This window comes from Mobula hypostoma, chromosome 4 (assembly GCF_963921235.1).
Source record: "Mobula hypostoma chromosome 4, sMobHyp1.1, whole genome shotgun sequence".
Lineage (NCBI taxonomy): Eukaryota > Metazoa > Chordata > Chondrichthyes > Myliobatiformes > Myliobatidae > Mobula > Mobula hypostoma.
Genome location: NC_086100.1, coordinates 129,870,563 through 129,890,377, shown reverse-complemented (window position 1 = coordinate 129,890,377; position 19,815 = coordinate 129,870,563). Strand labels below are relative to the sequence as shown.

General features: G+C 43.5%; 1 protein-coding gene across 6 annotated transcripts in view; it reads right to left on the bottom strand.

The window, feature by feature from the left end:
• Window positions 1-19,815, bottom strand: part of kiaa1109 (KIAA1109 ortholog) — a 439,747-nt gene that overhangs the window by 133,255 nt on the left and 286,677 nt on the right. For all 6 annotated transcript variants that reach the window (XM_063046524.1, XM_063046528.1, XM_063046526.1 and 3 more), the window contains 2 exons: window positions 14,205-14,350; window positions 7,830-8,049 (listed from right to left, as the gene is read on the bottom strand). In XM_063046524.1, coding sequence (XP_062902594.1) covers window positions 7,830-8,049; window positions 14,205-14,350 — 366 coding nt within the window. The remainder of the gene's footprint in view (window positions 1-7,829; window positions 8,050-14,204; window positions 14,351-19,815) is intronic.

Genomic DNA, 19,815 nt, shown 5'->3' with positions numbered 1-19,815 from the left:
TTTGAGAAGAGGCTCATCATCGAGTGAGCACATGATGCATTGCAGGGTAAGTTATCTGGATCCTGCATAGTTGACAACTCTTTTGTCACCAAAGTCCACAATTCTTGGGTACCTGGAAAGTGAGAACCATGTACCAGGCAGGAAAATCCACCATCATAGCAAATGAAATGAAAAGGTACAAGAAGTCAGTTCTTGGACTGAGTGAGACAAGATGGACGTCATCTGGAGAGACAGGATAAGTATCATCTACTCAGACCTTCAGAGCAATGATGCACTAAATACAGAGGGTGTAGCCTCCATGATGACACCAGAAGCACATAGAGCCAAGATCACAAGGGAAGCCATCACTTCCACAACTATCATTGCTAGCTTTAAAACCAAGCACAAAAAGAAAACAACTTAAGTTATCCATTAAGTTAACAAATGATGCTAATGAAAAAGACAAAGATGGGTTCTACAACACACTCAGTGGAGTCATCAGCAGAGGGAAGGAAAAAGATCTGACCATTGTAATGGGAGATTTTAATGCCAAAATAGGCAGGGATAATGCAAGATACAAATAGGTGATGGGGAAACACGGTCTCAGAGAAATGAATGGGGCAGAGCTAAGATGGCGCTAAACGGCAACTCCTTTGCTTGTATCTAAGGAAACAGTTCTATTTCCATCTTTAATGTCTTTTATTTTTCCCTTTCAGGCTTACTTTGAAGACCCTGACCTGAAGTTACACGCAGACTTCGGTTCTTTGCAGGAATGGGACCTGTTCTTGGGGTTTCAGGACTGGCCGCTGTTCGGCATGGCAAGGGTTTGGCCTGAGAGTCCGGTTCATATTTGGATTGGAAGCCTAAGATCTCGGGGCTCTGGAGACGGATGGATTGCAGGTCGGTGTCACGGCAGGAGTCCCGTGTGTCATCAGAGGAGTTGGAAAATCTACTGCGGTGGACCCAAAGACCTGAAACCTTTGCGATCTTCAGGCACAGAGCTAGAAAAAAGCGACGTAACAGACTTTTAACATTGTAAACCAGCGAGTTGTCTGTTATGTCTCCCAGTCCGCTGGGAAAAAGGAGACACCTCCCTCACCTTTATTAGGGAGAGAGAGAAAACCTGTGGTATGTCGAATGCCGGATAAAACGCGAAGTCTTTGCGGTAACTGCAAGTCTGTGTCTTTGCTATTGCCTTGCTCACGCTCGAATGCTCAGTGGCCATGCTGATGCTTTTTTTTGCTGGTGGGGGAGGGGGGATTGTTGCTCGCTGCTGCTTACGGTGGGGGCGGGGAGAACTTTGGGGTTCTCACGTTTAACTGTTGTTCATTCTTTGGGGCACTTCACTGTTTTCGTGGATGTTTTGCAAAGAAAAAGTATATCAGGATGTATGTCCTGACGAAGGGTCTCGGCCTGAAACGTCGACTGCGCCTCTTCCTATAGATGCTGCTTGGCCTGCTGCGTTCACCAGCAACTTTGATGTGTGTTGCTTGAATTTCCAGCATCTGCAGAATTCCTGTTGTTCAGGATGTATATTGTATACATTTCTCTGACATTAAATTGGACCTTTGAACCTTTGAACTGATTTACTGAAACTTGTGCTAACTTCAAACTAGTTACTGGAGGAAGCTTATTCCCACACAAGCAAATACAGAAGGCAGCATGGATGTCACCAAGAAAGGTAACAAAGAACCAGATAAACCAATATGCATCTCAAAGTAGTTTTGAAAATCACTCCATGATGTAAGAGTGAAACGTGGTGCAGATGCAGGATCAAGACACTATCTTTTGATCGCCAAAGTACAGATGAAGCAATAAAGAAGCTACGCACCACCCAATCAGAGACTGAGTACAATGTGAGCTACCTGAAAGACAAAGAAAGACTTCACAGATTTGCCCTCACACTTTCCAACCGGTTCCAGGCCTTGATATCAAAGATGAATGGACTGCTGTCAAAAAGGCAATAAATGAAACTTGTGAAGAAGTGCTGGGAAAAAGGACATTTGAGCATAAAGAGGGGATTACACCAGGAATGATGGAAACAACCAACAAGAGGAGAAAACTAAAAGAAAAATGCAATAGAAGCAGGACCAGGACCAGGAACGAGAAAGCAGAAGCACAGAGGGAATATGACAAAGGGCACAAGGATGTAAGGAGAAACATCAAGGGACAGGAGAGAGTACATCAACACCCTTGTGTCCCAAGCAGAAGCAGCCTCTGCAAATGAGAATATGAAAGAACTATACAATACTACCAAGAAACTAGCTGGCAAATTCAAATCAACGCTCGTGTGAAGGATAAAGATGGAAATGTCTTAAGTAAAGAAGATGAACAGCTCCAACATTGGGTAGTCTTTCAATAAGCTTCTGAACAGACCACCTCCTCCAGATTCTCCTTTAATTCCAGAAGCACCATCACACTTGGATGTCAATTGTACCTGTTGCAGCGTGGATGAAATCACCGGAGAGACAGAGTCACTGGTAGATACAAAGCAGCTTCTTTATTCGACACAACAAGGTACAGCAGGCATCATACAGACGGAGACACTTTCAGTAGAAAGGTCTGCTAGCCCAATGTGGGCTCGATATTTATATGCTAAACACAAAGGGCAATCGCTATTTACCAAGTTATAGACAATGCTTCCTTTTGAAGCTACATACAAAACATCACACCTTCTGAATTCATCCTTTCCTCCTGACGCCAACATGTCTGGGTTGGTACTCACAGCCTTTAGGAGTGCAAGTCAAATCCACAATACACTTATTTGGTATTTTACGTGCTAACATAGAGGACAATTCATATTTATAAAGTATAGATAATACTGTCTTAAACTACCTGTAAGCTTCACACTTCCATCCGCAGTGTCTGGCTAGTATTCCGATATTCACAGCTTTTAGGAAATGCATTGTTGTGAGCTCAATCCAAAGACTGGTGGCCAGAGTCACTTAAGTGTAAATGAATCATCTACCCAAAAACTCACTCTAACAGTACCAAGCCAAAGAAGGAAATCGTACAGGCAATCCAGAGACTAAAGTCAGGAAAAGCAGCTAGCCCAGACAGCATACTACCAGAGGTGTTGAAGGCAGGCCCTAAACCTTCAGCAGATATCCTATACACATTGTTCTGAAACTTCTGCGACAAAGAAGAAATGCCACAAGAGTGCAAGGAAAGTCACATTACCAAGCTTCTAAGGAAAGGTGACTAATGAGACTGTAAAATCTACCGAATTATGACCTTAATGGCTGTCATAGGGAAGGTGCTAAACAGAATTATTCTGCAATGCCTTTAACAAGCAGATGACACAAAATTTAGGGGCCAGTAAGCAGGCGCTAGGAAAATTCGCTCCTTTACAGACCAAATAGCTACCTTAAGGTAATCATAGAACAGTTAATCAAATGGAATTCCTCTCTCTATGTCAATTTTCTCGACTACAAGAAAGTCTTCAATAACTTAAGTAGAAACACCCTTTAGAAACTTATAAAACATTATGCAGAAACCTATCAATATCATCAGGAACTCCAATATCAACATGTCATGCAAAATCATACATACAGGAAACCTGTCAGAAAGCACCACTGTACTGAAGCAGGGATATCTGGTGGCTCCTTTCCTGTTCCTGTTGGCAATAGACTGGATTATGAAACAGATAAGTGAAAAAAAAAATGGAATCCAGTGGACTATGTGGCAGCAACCTGATGACCCAGAGTTTACAGATGACATCGCCCTACTGTCATGCTCTAACCAAAAGATGCACGAGAAATCAACACTCTTGACCACTAACTCCACCATGCTAGGTCAAACGCCAAATGTAGATATAACAAAAGTAATCAAGATAAACTGCACTAGCAATAGACCCATAGCGATGAGAGATACAACCCTGGAAGAAGTGTCTTTCTTTGTCTAGCTTGGAAGCATTGAGAGTATATATGGTGGAATGGATGAGGGTGTCAAAGCCAGGATCAACAAGGTCAGAGTAGTTTTCCCACATTGAAGAAAGTACGGACATCCAAAGTTATCTCAAGGAAAACCAAAATCAGATCTTCAACTCAAATGTTAAAAGAGTGCTCCTATATGGCTCTGAAAGATAGAGAGCAAAAAAAACACTACAAAAACAACAGGTGCCTGTGAAAAATCCTAAACATCAGTTGGACTGACAAAGTAACCAAATAGACACTGTGGGAAAACACAGGAATCCAAAGAGATACAAATATGCAAAAACACAAATGAAGGTGGATTGGTCACACCTTGAAGAGGCCAACCCACAACATCACCAGGCATGCATTAAAATGGAATCCTCGAGGAAAGAGGAAAAAGGAAAAAGGTACGTCCAAAGTACACATGGAGGAGAGACGTCAAGGCCAAAATCAGATGACAGGACCACTCCTGGTCCACCCTCGAGAAATTGGCTCAACTGGCTTAGAACTGAGAATGATCGGGATGGGAGGTCATCGATGGCCTATGCTCCAGTGGGAGCTAAGGGCCCATGAAGATGAGACTTACACACATATACAGTACATACATACACACACATGCACATACACACAACAGAGTATATATGTATAATCTATATTCTACAGTAAGAATAAAGTAATTGCTTTACAGTATAACATACAAGTTCTATGCCAATCCTATTTCCCTTCTAATTCATATCTCAGCAACTACATAGCTGAAAGAACCAGTTCCATGTCTGAGATGCAAATAATAATTCAAACAATTATTGTTCAGGCCCCAGCCTCTGAATGGGATACTGATTCAGAAGATGAGGAAAATGGGGTGTGGTATATGCTGCCCTTTGCTAACTCTCCACTGATTGAGGAAGAGATTCACAACCCTTCTCACGCTGAGTCAGCTGAAATTGTGGGGACTATCTGTGGACAGCCTGGGTTTCAGTGAGAGCCTGCAAGGGATGAAGTGGGGCTCAGCTAAGGAACAGAGGGGTCCAAGTCATAGGGGGGCACGAGCGATAGACCAGGGGAGGCCTCGCCAGGTAGACCAGAAGTATCCCCAACAGGGTCAGAACCTGAAGTAGATGAAGGGGTACAGAGGTCTCAAAGAATCAGGAAAACCACTGGATAGGCTGGCCTATGTAGCACCGGGGGAACAGAGTGTGGCACCTACCACCTTAGGGAGCTATGTCACTGTCTTATACATCTGGGTTGGATTTAGTGCTTTGCACGAAGAGTTGGCAAATTATCTCAATGTCATGAGGACAAGACTAAATTTGGTGGTGGGGGGGAGGAGAGAATGTAACATCCTTGGGAAAGGTAATATAATGGTCTTTCTGTAGAAGCACTGCTAATGTGATGGTTTTTCTGCAGCAGCAGTGTTTGGGTTATGGCTGGAGATAACGAGGGCTATGGAATGTGCACCGTCCAGTGAAGGGAGTGTGTTTTTCTTGTTGTGTGCTTGAGATCGGGTGATCAAGGTCTTCTGTTAAGCGAGAGATAAAGAGAGAAGATGCCAGAAAGGAGATGTCGTAGACACCAGAAAGGAGTGGATTTGGAATTGGGCACGAAGTCCAGGGAAATCGATGGAGGACCAGCGGAAGGGAAGCCGTGAGCTCCAACTTGTGCACATTAGACTGTTTCATTAAAATGGGCCCTGTTTTTTGTTTTACTTTACTAACCCTTTAGTCAAATTCAGAATTATAAAGCAAAATCATTTAATTGCTTACAGTGTACTGGCCATTATTTTGTGGTACTGATTTGTCATAAGGGAACAAATCATGTAGCATCCACACTAACAGGAGGTTTTGCACCTGAAATTTTCACATGTTTGGTGGGGCCAGAGATAGTCTTCCCTAGACTTATGCTGCCGACCGAACCTGAGGGCTACAAATCGTCCTGCCCTTTGGCAAGTACTGGCCAAAATCAGGTGTCTCGAAAAATACCTTAGGATCCTGCAGCTCTAACACAATGATATGAGTGCAACAGTCACCAGCAACAGCAGCTCTGAAACAGCACCTTTTAAGGTTGAGACCAGGGTCAAACAGGGGTGCATCATTGCCTCAACTCTGTTGAACATGTTGAAGAACAAATAATAATAATAAATAAATAGGCAATAAATATCAAGAACATGAGATGAAGAGTCCTTAAGAGTGAGTGCATTGGTTGTGGGAGTTCAGTGATGGGGTGAATGAAGTTAAATGAAATTATCCCCACTGGTTCAAGAGTCTAATGGTTAAGGAATAATAACCGTTCCTGAACCTGATGGTCTGGGTCCTGAGGCTCCTGTATCACCTTTCTGATGGCAGCAGTGAGAAGAGAGCATGGCCTGGATGGTGCAGGTCCAGGATGGATGTTGTTTTCCTATGACAGCACTCCTTGTAGACATGCTTAACGGTGGGGAGGACTTTACCTGCGATGGACTAGACCGTATCCACTACTTTTTGCAGGATTTTCCTCTCAAGGACATAGGTTTTTCCATACCAGGCTGTGATGCATCTAGTCAATCGACTCTATAGAAGTTTGTCAAAGTTTTAGAAGACCTGCCAAATCTTTGTAAACATCTAAGGAAGGCACCACTGTGCTTTCTTCATAATGGCAATTTGTGCTGGACCCAGGTCAGATCCTCTGAAATGATAACACCGAGAAGTTTAAAGTTGCTGACCCTCTCCACCTCTGATCCTCCAATGAGGACTGGCTCATGGACCTCTAGTTTCCTCTACCTGTCAAGAAACAATAATCATCTCCTTGGTCTTGCTGACATTGAGAGATTGTTGTTATGGGACCACTCATCCACATTTTCAATCTCCCTCCTATATGCTGATTTGTCACACCTTTGGTTTGGTCAACAGTGGTGTCATCAGCAAACTTAAATATGACATTGGAGCTGTGCTTAATCTCACAGTCATAAGTATAAAGCGAGTAGATCAGAGGGTTAAGCACACTGCCCTGTGCTGATGAAGGCTAATTGATTGGGGTCTGCAAGTGAAGAAATAAAGGATCCAGTTGCACAAGGAGGTCCTGAGGCAAAGGTACTAAAGCTTATTGATTAGTTTTACGGGGATGATGGTATTGAATGCCCAGCTGTAGTCGATACAGAGCATCCTGAAGTACGCATCTTTGCTGTCCAGATTTGAGTGAGAAGCCAATGAAATGGCATATGCTGTGGATCTGTCTGTGAGGAGGCAAATTGGAGCGGATCGAAGTCACTTCTCAGGCAAGAGTTGAGATGTTTCATCTCCAGCCTCTCAAAGTATTTTATCACAGTGCATGGAAGTGCTGAACGATAGTCATTGAGGCAGATTACCACCTTCTTCGTAGGGCACCAGTATAATCAAAGCCTGCTTGAAGCAGGGAGGTGCTAGAGGTTAAAGGTATCAGTGAATACTCCAGCCAGTTGATCAGCACAGATCTTTAGTACTCAGCCCATTACCCCTTCTGCGCCAGATGCTTTCTGTGGGTTCACCCTCCTGAAGGATGCTCTAACTTTGGCCTCAGAAACTGAACTCACAGGGCCATCGGGGGCTGTGGGAGTTCATGAAGGTTCCTCCAAATTTTGACGATAAAAGTGAACATAGAAGGCATTTGGGAGCAAAGCCTTGTTGTCACCTATGTCTCTTGATCAAAGATTAAGAATTAGGGCTGGAATTCAGTTTTGAAAGCTATACCTACTACATTTTTTTGAAAATTACTTCAATTTTGACCTGTGGTATAACAGTCACCAAAGTTGGGTCAGTCAGTTTCAACAGTTTTCATGATAATGTCTCACTTTCATTTCACATAAAACAACAACAAAGTATGCATGTACAGGCTAAGAAGAAGACAAAAATTCAAGCTTTCAGACCGCACATAATTCAGCAACATCAATCTCTGAGGTGGATCTATGTGAACAAATGTGAAATATACCTTGACGTGTAAGTGAGCTGCTTTTAATCACTGTTGCATTACGTTGTGGAGTTCCTTCAAGAAGATTGTGAAGACTAGGGAAGCTCCCAGTCAAATAGCTCAGTAGACTTTCCTTTCTAGGACTTTCCCTTGTTGGCAGTCCTGCTCGGCTAATATGGGCAGGTGAGTCTGCTACTGTATCTCCACTGGTGTAGCTGAGAGATTGGTAAGGATGAACACCCTGTATGACAAGCATAGAAAGAAGTTGGAATACTTTGAAAGCTTAGATAATGGGATAGATTTAATTTTGACTTTTCTTATGCATTTCACTTCCTGTACAATAGATCTATAAACATGCTGCAGAAATTTTAATATTTTCAAATTAAATAGACTTTGCATATCATAGCTTGGTAGTTCATGGTTAACACAAAATAATCTGCAGATGCTGTTGTCAAAGGAACACTCACAATGCGCTGGAGGAACTCAGCAGGTCAGTCAGCATCAGTTGAAAAGATTAGTCGACGTTTCAGGCCGAAACCCTTCGTCAGGACTGAAGGAAGAACTTTGGGGACGGTTTGAAGAAAGCTGGTCGTTGAAAAAAACAGTAATTTGAAAGACAAAGGGGTGGGGGAGGGGAAGCAGGGAGGTGATTGGCAGGAGAACAATGCCAAGTAGAAGGAGGCGGAACTAGGAGAATTCTATGTTCATACCAAGGGGCTGGAGATTACCTAGACGGTATATGAGGTGTTGCTCCTCCAACCTGAGTTTAGCCTCATCATGGCAGTAGAGGAGGCCATGTATGGACATATCTGAATGGGAATGGGAAGCAGAGTTGAAGTGGGTGGCTACCGGGAGATCCTGTCTGTTGTGGCAGACGGAGTGGAGGTGCTCGACGAAGCGGTCCCCCAATCTGCGTCAGGTTTCACCGATGTAGAGGAGGTCGCACCGGGAGCACCGGATGCAATAGATGACCCCAACAGATTTGCAAGTGAAGTGTTGCCTCAACTGGAAGGACTGTTTGGGGCCCTGAATGGTGGCAAGAGAGGAGGTATAGGGACAGGTGTAGCACTTACGCTTACAAGGATAAGTGCCGGGTGGGAGATCCGTGGGGATGGACGTGTGGATAAGTGAGTCGCGGAGGGATCGATCCCTGCGGAAAGCGGAGGGGGTGGAGAGGGAAAGATGTGCCTAGTGGTGGGGTCCTGTTGAAGGTGGCGGAAGTTGCGGAGGATAATGTGCTGGATCCGGAGGCTGGTGGGGTGGTAGGTGAGGACAAGGAGAATTCTGTCCCTGTTGTGGTGGCGGGAAGATGGGGTGAGGGCCGAAGTGCGGGAAATGGAGGAGATGCGGGTGAGGGCATCATTGATCACCGCAGAAGGGAAACCATGATCCTTAAAGAAAGAGGACATTTGAGATGTCCTGGAATGGAAAGCCTCATACTGGGAGCAGATGCGGTGGAGACGGAGGAACTGGGAATAGGGAATGGCATTTTTGCATGTGGCGGGGTGGGAAGAGGTATAGCCGAGGTAGTTATGAGAGTCAGTGGGCTTGTAGAAGATGTCAGTGGACAGTCTGTCTCCAGAGATGGAGACCGAGACATTGAGAAAGGGGAGAGAAGTGTCAGAGATAGACCAAGTGAATTTGAGGGCTGGGTGGAAGTTTTAAGTAAAGTCGATGAAATTGACGAGCTCAGCATGGGTGCAGGAAGCAGCACCAATGTAGTCATCAATGTATCGAAGGAAAAGTTGGGGAGCAGTACCAGAATAGGTTTGGAGCACAGACTGTTCCACATAACCAACGAAGAGGCAGGCATAGCCGGGTCCCATGCGAGCTCCCATAGCTACACCCTTAGTCTGAAGAAAGTGAGAAGAGCCAAAAGAGAAGTTATTAAGTGTGAGAACCAGTTCCGCCAACCGGAGGAGGGTAGTGGTGGTGGGGAACTGGTGAGGTCTATTATCCAGGAAGTAGTGGAGGGCTTTGAGGCCTTCTTGATGGGGAATGGAGGTGTATAAGGATTGGACATCCATAGTAAAAATGAAGCGGTTGGGACCGGGGAACTGGAAGTTATGGAAGAGGTGGAGGGCATGGGATGTATCCCGGATGTAGGTGGGGAGGGACTGAACTATGGGTGACAAAATGGAGTCCAGGCAGGCAGATACACATTCGGTGGGCCAGGAGCAGGCAGAAACTGTGGGTCTACTGGGACAGTCAGGCTTGTGTATCTTTGGGAGGAGGTAAAACCAAACGATATGGGGTATGGGAATAATGAGTTTAGCAGCTGAGGATGGAAGGTCTCCGGAGTTGATAAGGGCAGTGATTGTGCAGGAGACAATGGTTTGATGTTTTTTGGTGGGGTCCTGTTCCAGGAGTAAGTAAGAGGAGGTGTCAGAGAGCTCCCCTTGTCCTCACCTACCACCCCACCAGCCTCCGGATCCAGCACATTATCCTCCGCAACTTCTGCCACCTTCAACAGGACCCCACCACTAAGCACATCTTTCCCTCTCCACCCCTCTCCACTTTCCGCAGGGATCGATCCCTCCGCAACTCACTTATCCGCACGTCCATCCCCACGGATCTCCCACCCGGCACTTATCCCTGTAAGCGTAAATGCTACACCTGTCCCTACACCTCCTCTCTTGCTACTATTCAGGGCCCCAAACAGTCCTTCCAGGTGAGGCAACACTTCACTTGCGAATCTGTTGGGGTCATCTATTGCATCCGGTGCTCCCGGTGTGGCCTCCTCTACATCGGTGAAACCCGACGCAGATTGGGGGACTGCTTCGTCGAGCACCTCCACTCTGTCCGCCACAACAGACAGGATCTCTCGGTAGCCACCCACTTCAACTCTGATTCCCATTCCCATTCAGATATGTCCATACATGGCCTCCTCTACTGCCATGATGAGGCTAAACTCAGGTTGGAGGAGCAACACCTCATATACCGTCTAGGTAGTCTCCAGCCCCTTGGTATGAACATAGAATTCTCCAACTTCCAGTAATTCCCTCCCCCTCCCTTCCTCTATCCCTATTTCACATCACTTCCCTCATAGTTCCGCCTCCTTCTACTACTGCGCATTGTTCTCCTGCCAATCACCTCCCTGCTTCCCCTCCCCCACCCCTTTGTCTTTCAAATTACTGTTTTTTTCAACGACCAGCATTCTTCAATCCCTCCCCAAAGTTCTTCCTTCAGTCCTGACGAAGGGTTTTGGCCCGAAACGTCAACTAATCTTTTCAACTGATGCTGACTGACCTGCTGAGTTCCTCCAGCGCATTGTGAGAGTTCATGGTTAGCTCTCAGAAACAAAATGGAATTGACTGCCCAATGGATAAATGATTATAGTCTATTTAAAACAGACAGGATTATCTCACATAACCCAGAAAATTCAGGACTCAATGGCAATCCTCTGCTATTTGGCAGCTATTCTTTGATGATTCTGAAATTACACCTGACCACTGCAATCCTCACAGAGTTCAGCAGGGGAATACAAATTCTGCCAATTTCTCACTACCACACTACAATTTTTTTTGTAAGGAACCTGCAGCAAATTTAGGAACAATGGCTACGCTCATTCATAAATAAATAACCAAACTTTGAGTGATGTGAGATAGCTGTCCAAGTGCTTTTCTCCTTTTTTGTGTGGGCAACATGTTCTGCACCTACTCCACTCGTAATCACCAGACCTCTGCCCCTCCAAAACACCTCTCACCTAATGTTACATTTGGAAGGTGAACGCTCTTTGAGGCCTCGTTGAAGATGATCATACTGGCTTCACTTAATATACAATGCAATTGAAATACAAGTGAGGAACAAGCATGGGCAGTTTCTGGCTATCAGCAAATACTGAATCAATATATTCATTTGTCTGTTTGATCATTAAGCTTTTTTCCAATCAGCATCAACAACTACCAGAGCTAGCAGATGTTGGAAGATATGTTGATAACTTATTAAATTAATTTTGAAGTTTGCAAATAAATACATAACAAAAACTTTTAGTAACAAAATAGTGAGGGGAACAGACAGGAGATTCTGTGGATGTGAATGGGACACTCAGATAGAATGTTGCCTCCCAAGTGTCAGGGTCAGGGATATCTTAGATCGTGTCCACAACATTTTGGAGAGGGAGGGGGAGCAGCCAGATACATACTGGTACCAATGACATAGGAAGGAAAAGCAATGAGGTCCTGAAAAGAGAATTTAGAGAGCTAGGTAGAAGGCTGAGAAGCAGGACCTCCCAGGTAGTAATTTCTGGATTGCTGCTTGTGCTACACGCCAGTAAGGGTAGAAACAGGATGATTTGGCAGATAAACGCATGGCCGTGAAGCTGGTGTAGGAGGCAGGGCTTCAGGTTCTTGGATCATTGGGATCTCCTCTGGGGGAGGTATGACCTGTTCAAAAATGATGAGTTGCACCTGAATCCAAGGGGGCCCAATATTTTCACGGGCATGTTTGTTAGAGCTGTAGGGAAGGGTTTAAACTAATTTGGCAGGGGGTTGGGAACTGGAGTGAAGGGACTCAGGATAGGACAGATGGTAAAAAAGTAAAGATTGCATGCAGTCAGACTGTCAGGAAGGGCAGGCAGGTCATGGGACTTAGTTGAAGCCATCAGGCTGAGTATCAAAACATTAGAGATGCAGAATCAGGAAGGACAGCAAACACAGTACTCAAGTTGAATCTAAATGCACGTAGTAAAAGAAATAAGCTGGATGATCTTGTTGATCTTCAGTTGTTATGGAATCATGGCTGAAGGATGGTGGTAGATGGCCGAATGTCCTAGGTTACATATAATATTAGGGGGATAGGAGGTAGGCAGAGGGGGTGGTGTGGCTCTACTGGTAAAGAATGGCACCAAATCTCTAGAAAGATGTGATATAGGATCGGAAGATGTTGAATCCTTGTAGGTTGAGTTAAGAAACTGCAAGGGTAAAAAGACGTTGATGGCAGTTATATACAGACCTCCCAACAGTGGCTGGAAGGTGGACCACATATTACAAAAGGAAATAGATAAGGCGAGTCAAAAGGGCAATGTTAGGATAGTCATGGGAGATTTTAACATGCAGGTCAACTGGGAAAATCAGATTGGTAATGGATCTCAAGAGAGTGCCTTGTTGAATGCCTAAGAGATGGCTTTTTAGAGCAGTTTGTCGTTGAGCCTAATAGAGGATCAGCTATACTAGATTGGGTGTTATGTAATGAACCAGAGGCGATTAGGGAGCCCTTAGGAAACAGTGATCACAAAATCTGAGATGCAGAGGGACTTGGGGGTCCTTGTGCAGTACACCCTAAAGGTTAACTTGCAGCTCGAGTCGGTGTTGAGGAAAGCAAATGCCACGTTAGCATTCATTTCAACAGGTCTAGAATACAAGAGTAAGGATGTAATGCTGAGGCTTTATAAAGCACTGGTGAGGCCTCACCTTGAGTATTGTGAACAGTTTTGGGCCCCTCATCTTAGAAAAGTTGTGCTGGCGTTGGAGAGGGTCCAGAGGAGGTTCACAAGGATGATTCCAGGAATGAAAGGGTTATCATACGAGGAACGTTTGATGGCTTTGGGTCTGTACTCGCTAGAATTCAGAAGGATGAGGGGGGAATCTCATTGAAACCTTTCGAATGTTGAAAGGCCTAGACAGAGTAGATGTGGAAAGGATGCTACCGCAGTGGGAGAGTCTAGGACAAGAGGACACAGCCTCAGGATAGAGGGGCGCCCTTTCAAAACAGAGATGCAGAGAAATTTCTTTAGCCAAAGGGTGGTGAATTTGTGGAATTTGTTGCCACCTGCAGCTGTGGAGCCCAGGTCGTTGGGTGTATTTAAGGCAGAAATTGATAGGCTCCTGATTGGACATGGTATCAAGGGTTACAGGGAGAATGCCAGGAACTGGGGTTGAGGAGGAGAAAAAAAAGGATCAGCCATGATTGAATGGCGGAGCAGAATCAATGGGCCAGATGGCCTATTTCTGCTCCTATGTCTTACGGTCTTTTGGTCTAAAATGCACACCACTTGGTGGCCATTTGTTTATAAATGTCATTTTGGTGTAAAAGAAAACAGTACTCCAGGATTAATGAAAAAAATTTTCACCCTGAAAACTATATTTACACCTACAATCTAAAAGCTAAATTAAGAGATTATTGGTATAATAAACAAAATAATTTATGCTGTAAAGAAATTCTGAATATTATTTGGAAGGGACTAAGATTATGGTTTGCAGTTTGTCTGTCTTTCCATAACCACTGGACTTAAAATATTATACTGCAGTGCATAATTTTAAATGCCAAAATAGGTTTGAAAGTGAATTACACTTAGTAGAAATAAAAATAAAATTAAGATAGCACATCATTCTTAATAAATAAACATAGGGAATAGACACCTTGTTAAATTACAAGCAACTTTTATTTTGTACTTACTTTTATCTTAAGAGTGGATTCATGTGCATGAGTATTTGTTTTGGATAACTTTCTCATGATATCAGAGCCAGTTACTGGTCCAGAGGTTGTTCCACCTCCTGGTGGACGACTGCTCTCCAAAAGCATAGTGTGTTCACTCACTGTAGCTGCAACAAAGAACAGCAGACTGGAGAAAATCACATCTAAGCAGTTACACCTAACTAAACTACATCAGGGTTAAATTCTGGGGCCCACAGTTCATAAAACTAATCTGTTATTATTGTTAAGGAGTATTCTGGATTATGCAAATAAACTAGATAGTAATTCAGAAAAGAATCAGGCTTCATTTCTTGTTGTAAATGTAAATAAACTCAGGAAGCCTGCAATTAGCCATCAGTTTTTTGTCAATTGCAGGCAGTAAATTGAAGTTAAAAGCACAGGCTGCTCCACAGACTAAGAGATTGCATATGCAAGAGCCAAACATTAAGAAAATGGGATGCGTTAATTGGCTTGCATCAAATCAGGCTACGTGGCTGTTATTTGCATCATTATGACTTGAGTGCAAGCTGACAGACCAGGAAGATGTTGTCACTTTCATATCAAACATGGTCACAGGAACAGGCAATCAATAGTTTATGTACTTACCGTATTTGTGTACACAGAGACAGCCCTGACAACATTGATTTTGGGTGTCTGGCTCACTGTCATCCAAATGTCTTAGAATATTTACGTTAATTATTTTCTCCCGAAGGCCTTTGCACCTTCAGAGGTGTCTGATCGATTATAATGTGCTTCCACTATGTATCCCAAAGGAACCATCTGTCCACCCAAAGCATTGAAGTAAACAATGTCATTGTGGATATTGAAACCGTATTGGATGATGTACTGTTACCTTTGATCCTAGGGGTGTAAAAATGTGATGTACCTTTTGGTTTGTGAGCCTCCAGAATGATGCCTGCTTTTTCTTAATAAAAACTCCTACATCACCAGCTTCATTGTCTCTCCAGTGACTTCAATCACAGTCACAATATTTGGATGGTCAGCTGGGATATGTTCGTGACCCACATTGTGTCCAGTGACTTTAGCAGTCGAAGGGAGTGAGTATTTTTTTTAAAAAAGGGTGGTACCCATACTTAGATCTGTTTAGGTCAACAACCATGAGATCACAGAGCATCAAAGAACATGACAAAGATCTGATCTGACAGATGTAAAAGTTTGTGTATGTTTCTGTGTTTTGTGTCAGGGACCAGCTGACCAACAGCACAGGGTTGTTTGTTGAGACAGAGCCACCAGTTGCAAAAGGTGGCTACTGTCTGCTCGGGATTCCAGAGAGTGTGTATGCTTGTGGGCAACAGATCAGGCCTAGCGTGGCTACTGAGAACATCTGAGTAGTGTGGGAGATACTGTGTGGTAAAACATGACAATCAAAGCGTACGACAGGCAATATTTAATTTTCTACATCAAAGGGATACAGCAACATCACAGGCTCAATTATGAAGATGGCACAACTCACAGAGTATATGCTCCATAAACTTGAGAAGGTTGAACAGGGAATGGACAAAGCTGGGTGGGTTAAGACCAGGAGCCTAGAGTATCATTGGCAGTTGTGGAAAAACCTATCAAAGAGGAGGGGAGATCAAGCAGCAGTCATTCTATATCATGAATATTCGCAAGAGAGAACAAAGTGTCTGGAATCACACAGTGTACAAATAGCAGATCTACAGAAAAAAAGTAATGAATACATGGAACAGTGAGGCAGTGCACAAGTAGAGCTAGACAAATTGAAGGAACAGTTAGGAGAGAGATGAACAACAGGCAGAATAATTAGAACATTACAGGAATGAATTCATCAGGGATCTGGGCAGACTGAGAGGGACTAGAATAAGGCCCAGCAGGTGGGTGCTCACTGGAGAGTAGTCATGGGAGTAACTGCTGAGGAAGATGAGGTAAATTGGGAGCGCTGGACCAGGGAGTTGACATGTGGAAAAGTACCCACAAACAGGAAAGGTTATCCCAGTATTAGCTGTCAGAATGGCAGCTAGAGAGACCAGGGCTGAAGTCACCAGAGAAATATTGAAGCTGGAGATATAAAAGTCTTTATCGGAACAAGCAAAGATTCAAAGTACATTTATTATCAAAGTTCTGTATGTATGCAGTATATAGTCCTGAGATCTGTCTTCCCACAGACAGCCACAAAATCAAGAAAAGTATGGAACCCACTCAAACCATTGTCCCATGTACAAAAAAGCAAATGTCATAAATGACTTAAGAGAAAAAAATATGGATGTAAAACATCAACCCATGAAAGTCATCAAAAGAGTCCAGGCATATTAAGTTCAGCTCAGTTCAACCTAGTGCTGTGTTATTCTTTATTTGCAGGCCACTCTAATCAAAATCGCACAAAAAAATGGAGCAACCAGAGACCAGAAACACATAACCTGAACTACAGTCCAATCCACAAACTGTATCGATTAAACCTTGCCGAAGACCGTCTTTGGCACCATCCTCTGACAGCATCAAGGGAGAGAGGGATCATCACACACAGACACCCTCCTCTGGAAGCAGCGAGCAAGAGGCTGGTAGACGACGCTAAACACCCACTCACCTACTGCTCGTGCCTCGATGATTTCAATCTTCTTCAATGATTTAATCAGCGAGATGGCAAGAAATGGAGTTGACTGTGACCTCAAACTCTGTTTCCAGGTTTCTTCGCCTCGAGGCCACATACTTTGCTCGAAACCTTACCGACACCCTCAGAGACAGCAAACCAGCAGATCGCTCAATCGTCCTGAAAACACACCATCAAAATGCAGATCACAGTAGCAGAATATAATAGATTTCTGGTCACAATGGCACCTGCGTGCAATGCTCCCATGGTCGACATCTTCATTTCATTTCTTTTATGTCTTTTACGTCTGTTTTTCCTCGAGTGCGTTTCTGGAACAGTTGGAGCCTGTTATTTGCAGTTTGGAGATTGTTTGGGTGATCCAGCACTTTGCAGTCTTCGAGAGGATTCCAGGAGGCAGAGGCAGCGAGCGCGAGCCTCGTGGCAAGGAGACCACAGGACAGGACATGAGCTGATATTCAACTCCATTTCGCCAATCAAAGCTTCCACTGTTCACTGATTAAAGCCATGAGGGAGACTGAAACATTGAGGTGAATGCGGAGGGTTTCCTTTCTTGGTTTTGTGGCTACTTGGAGAAGAATTTCAGTGTTGTATACTTTGATAATAAATTAACCTTTGACCCTTTTAAAGCTTTCGAACCACATTTGAAAGAAAAAGAAGACTTTTCAAAAAAAGCAGAAGTAGTCTTGTGAACCATCTGCAGGATGTCTTCCTTGATTGCATTGTTTGCTGGCAGCAGGCATCATTCTGGAGGCACTCTGGTAGAGGCTTACAAACTCAAAGGTACATCATATTTTTATACCCTAAGGATCAATGGTAACAGCAGGTGTTTCAATACAATTTCAATAACTACATTGACATTGTTTACTTCAATACTTTGGGTTGGCAAATGGTTCCTTTGAAATACTGAGTGGAAGCACATTGTAATTCATAAGACACCTCTGAAGGTCCAAACACCTTTGGGAGAAACTAATTAACACAAATATCCTAAAACCATGGACGAGAGAGAGCCAGGCACTTAAAATTAATGTTGTCAGGCTGTCTCTGAGTTCACAAAAACTATTGATTGACTGTGATCATCTTTGATGTGTTAATTGACAACAACCATCAACCTGTCAGTTTGCACGCAAGTCACAATGGAGCAAATAGCTTGGTCATGTTCCCTAGTTCAATGCCAGTTCATTAACAAAACACCACTGTCTTGCATATGCAATCTCTTAGTCTCTGTTTTTAACTTTAAGTTTACTGCTTGTTAACTGAAGGCTAATTGCAAGCTTCTTGAACTTATTTACATTTATAATGAGAAATGAAGCCTGGTTCTTGCTTGAACTTTAATCTGGTATATTCACAAAACCCCAGACAATTATAAAGTCATGCAATACAGAAACAGGCTACTGGGCCCACCACATTAATGTATTTTTGAGCCTATTTATACTAATCTCATTTACTTGTCTTAGATCCATGTCTTTTCACTTGAGCGCTTAAATAATATGATCGTATCTGATTCTGCCATCTCCTCTATCAGCCGTACTTGTACTCTTTTAAAAAAAAACTTTGCTCTAAATTCCCTTCAAAGCTACTTCCATTTCAGCATAAATTTATGCCCTCTTGCATTTGATATCCCTCACCCTGGGTAAAAAAGCTCAAACTCCTTCCATAACTCCAGTCCTCAAATCCCCTCTCCAGCACAACCACATCCTTCCTATGGTGTGGCAACCAGATATGTACACAATATTGCAAGTGCAGCCCAAACACTGTGTTGCAAAGTCGCAATGTCACAAACCAACTTTTATATTCAACATCTTGATCCATCAACCTCTATTAGACCCTGTTGCCATTTGTAGGGAACTGTGGGTTTGAACCCCAAGCTTCATCAAAATTTCTCAAAAAAAAGTAATAGTACAGCACAGGAACACGCCGTCTGACCAATGGTGTTAAGCCAAACTAATTAGTAAGCAAGTATCCAACTAGACTCATCTCTTCTGCCTACACATGTCCATATTCTTTCTTTTGTACATTCATATGCCTATCTAAGACCTCATGAATGCCTTTACTGCATTTTTGCCTCCACCACCACACCTACAGTGCATTCCATGCACCCACCACTCCCTACAAAAAATACTTGCCCCTCAAACCTCCTTGGAATTTGCCCTCTCTCATCTTTAAATGCATGCCCTCTGGTATTAGACATTTCAACACTGGGAAAAAGTACTGGCTGTCTCTCTATGCCTCTCAAAATATTATAAACCTCTATCAGATGTCCCCCTCAGCCTCCATTGTTGCAGAGAAAACAACTGAAGTCTGCCTAACCTCATTGTTAGCACATAATTTCTAATCCATCTAACATCTTGATAAACCCCTTCTACCCCTCTCCAAAGCCTCAACATCCTTTCTGTAATTGGCAACCAAAACTGAATGCAATTCTCCAGATGTGACATTGTTAGAATATCATACAACTACAGCGTAACTTTTGGACTGTTGAACTCAGTCCCTTGACTAATAAAGGCAAGCATTCAATATGCCTTCTTTACCACACTATCCACCTGTGTAGCCATTTTCAGGGAGTTAGCGACTTGGACCCCAGTATCACTCTGCATATCAACACTGCTCAGGGTCTTGCCATGAAAAGTGCACTGTCCTTTTACCTCTGGTCTCTGAATCAGAATCAGATTTAATATCACTGGCATATTTTGTGAAATTTATTGTTTTCCAGCAGCAGTACAAAATAAAAAAAACATAAGTTATAATTACTACAGTATATAAAATATAAACTAAATAAGTAGTGCAAAAACAAAGGAGAAACAACAGTGAGTTAGTTCCCATGGATTTATTACTCATTCAGAAATCTGATGGTGTAGGGGAAGAAATTGTTCCTGAATCGTTGGGTGTGTGGCTTCATCCTCCTGCACCTCTTCTTGCTGGTAGCAATAAGAAGAGGGCATGTCCTGGGTATGGAGGTCCTTAATGATGGATGCCATCTTTTTCAGGAATTGCCTTTTAAAGGAG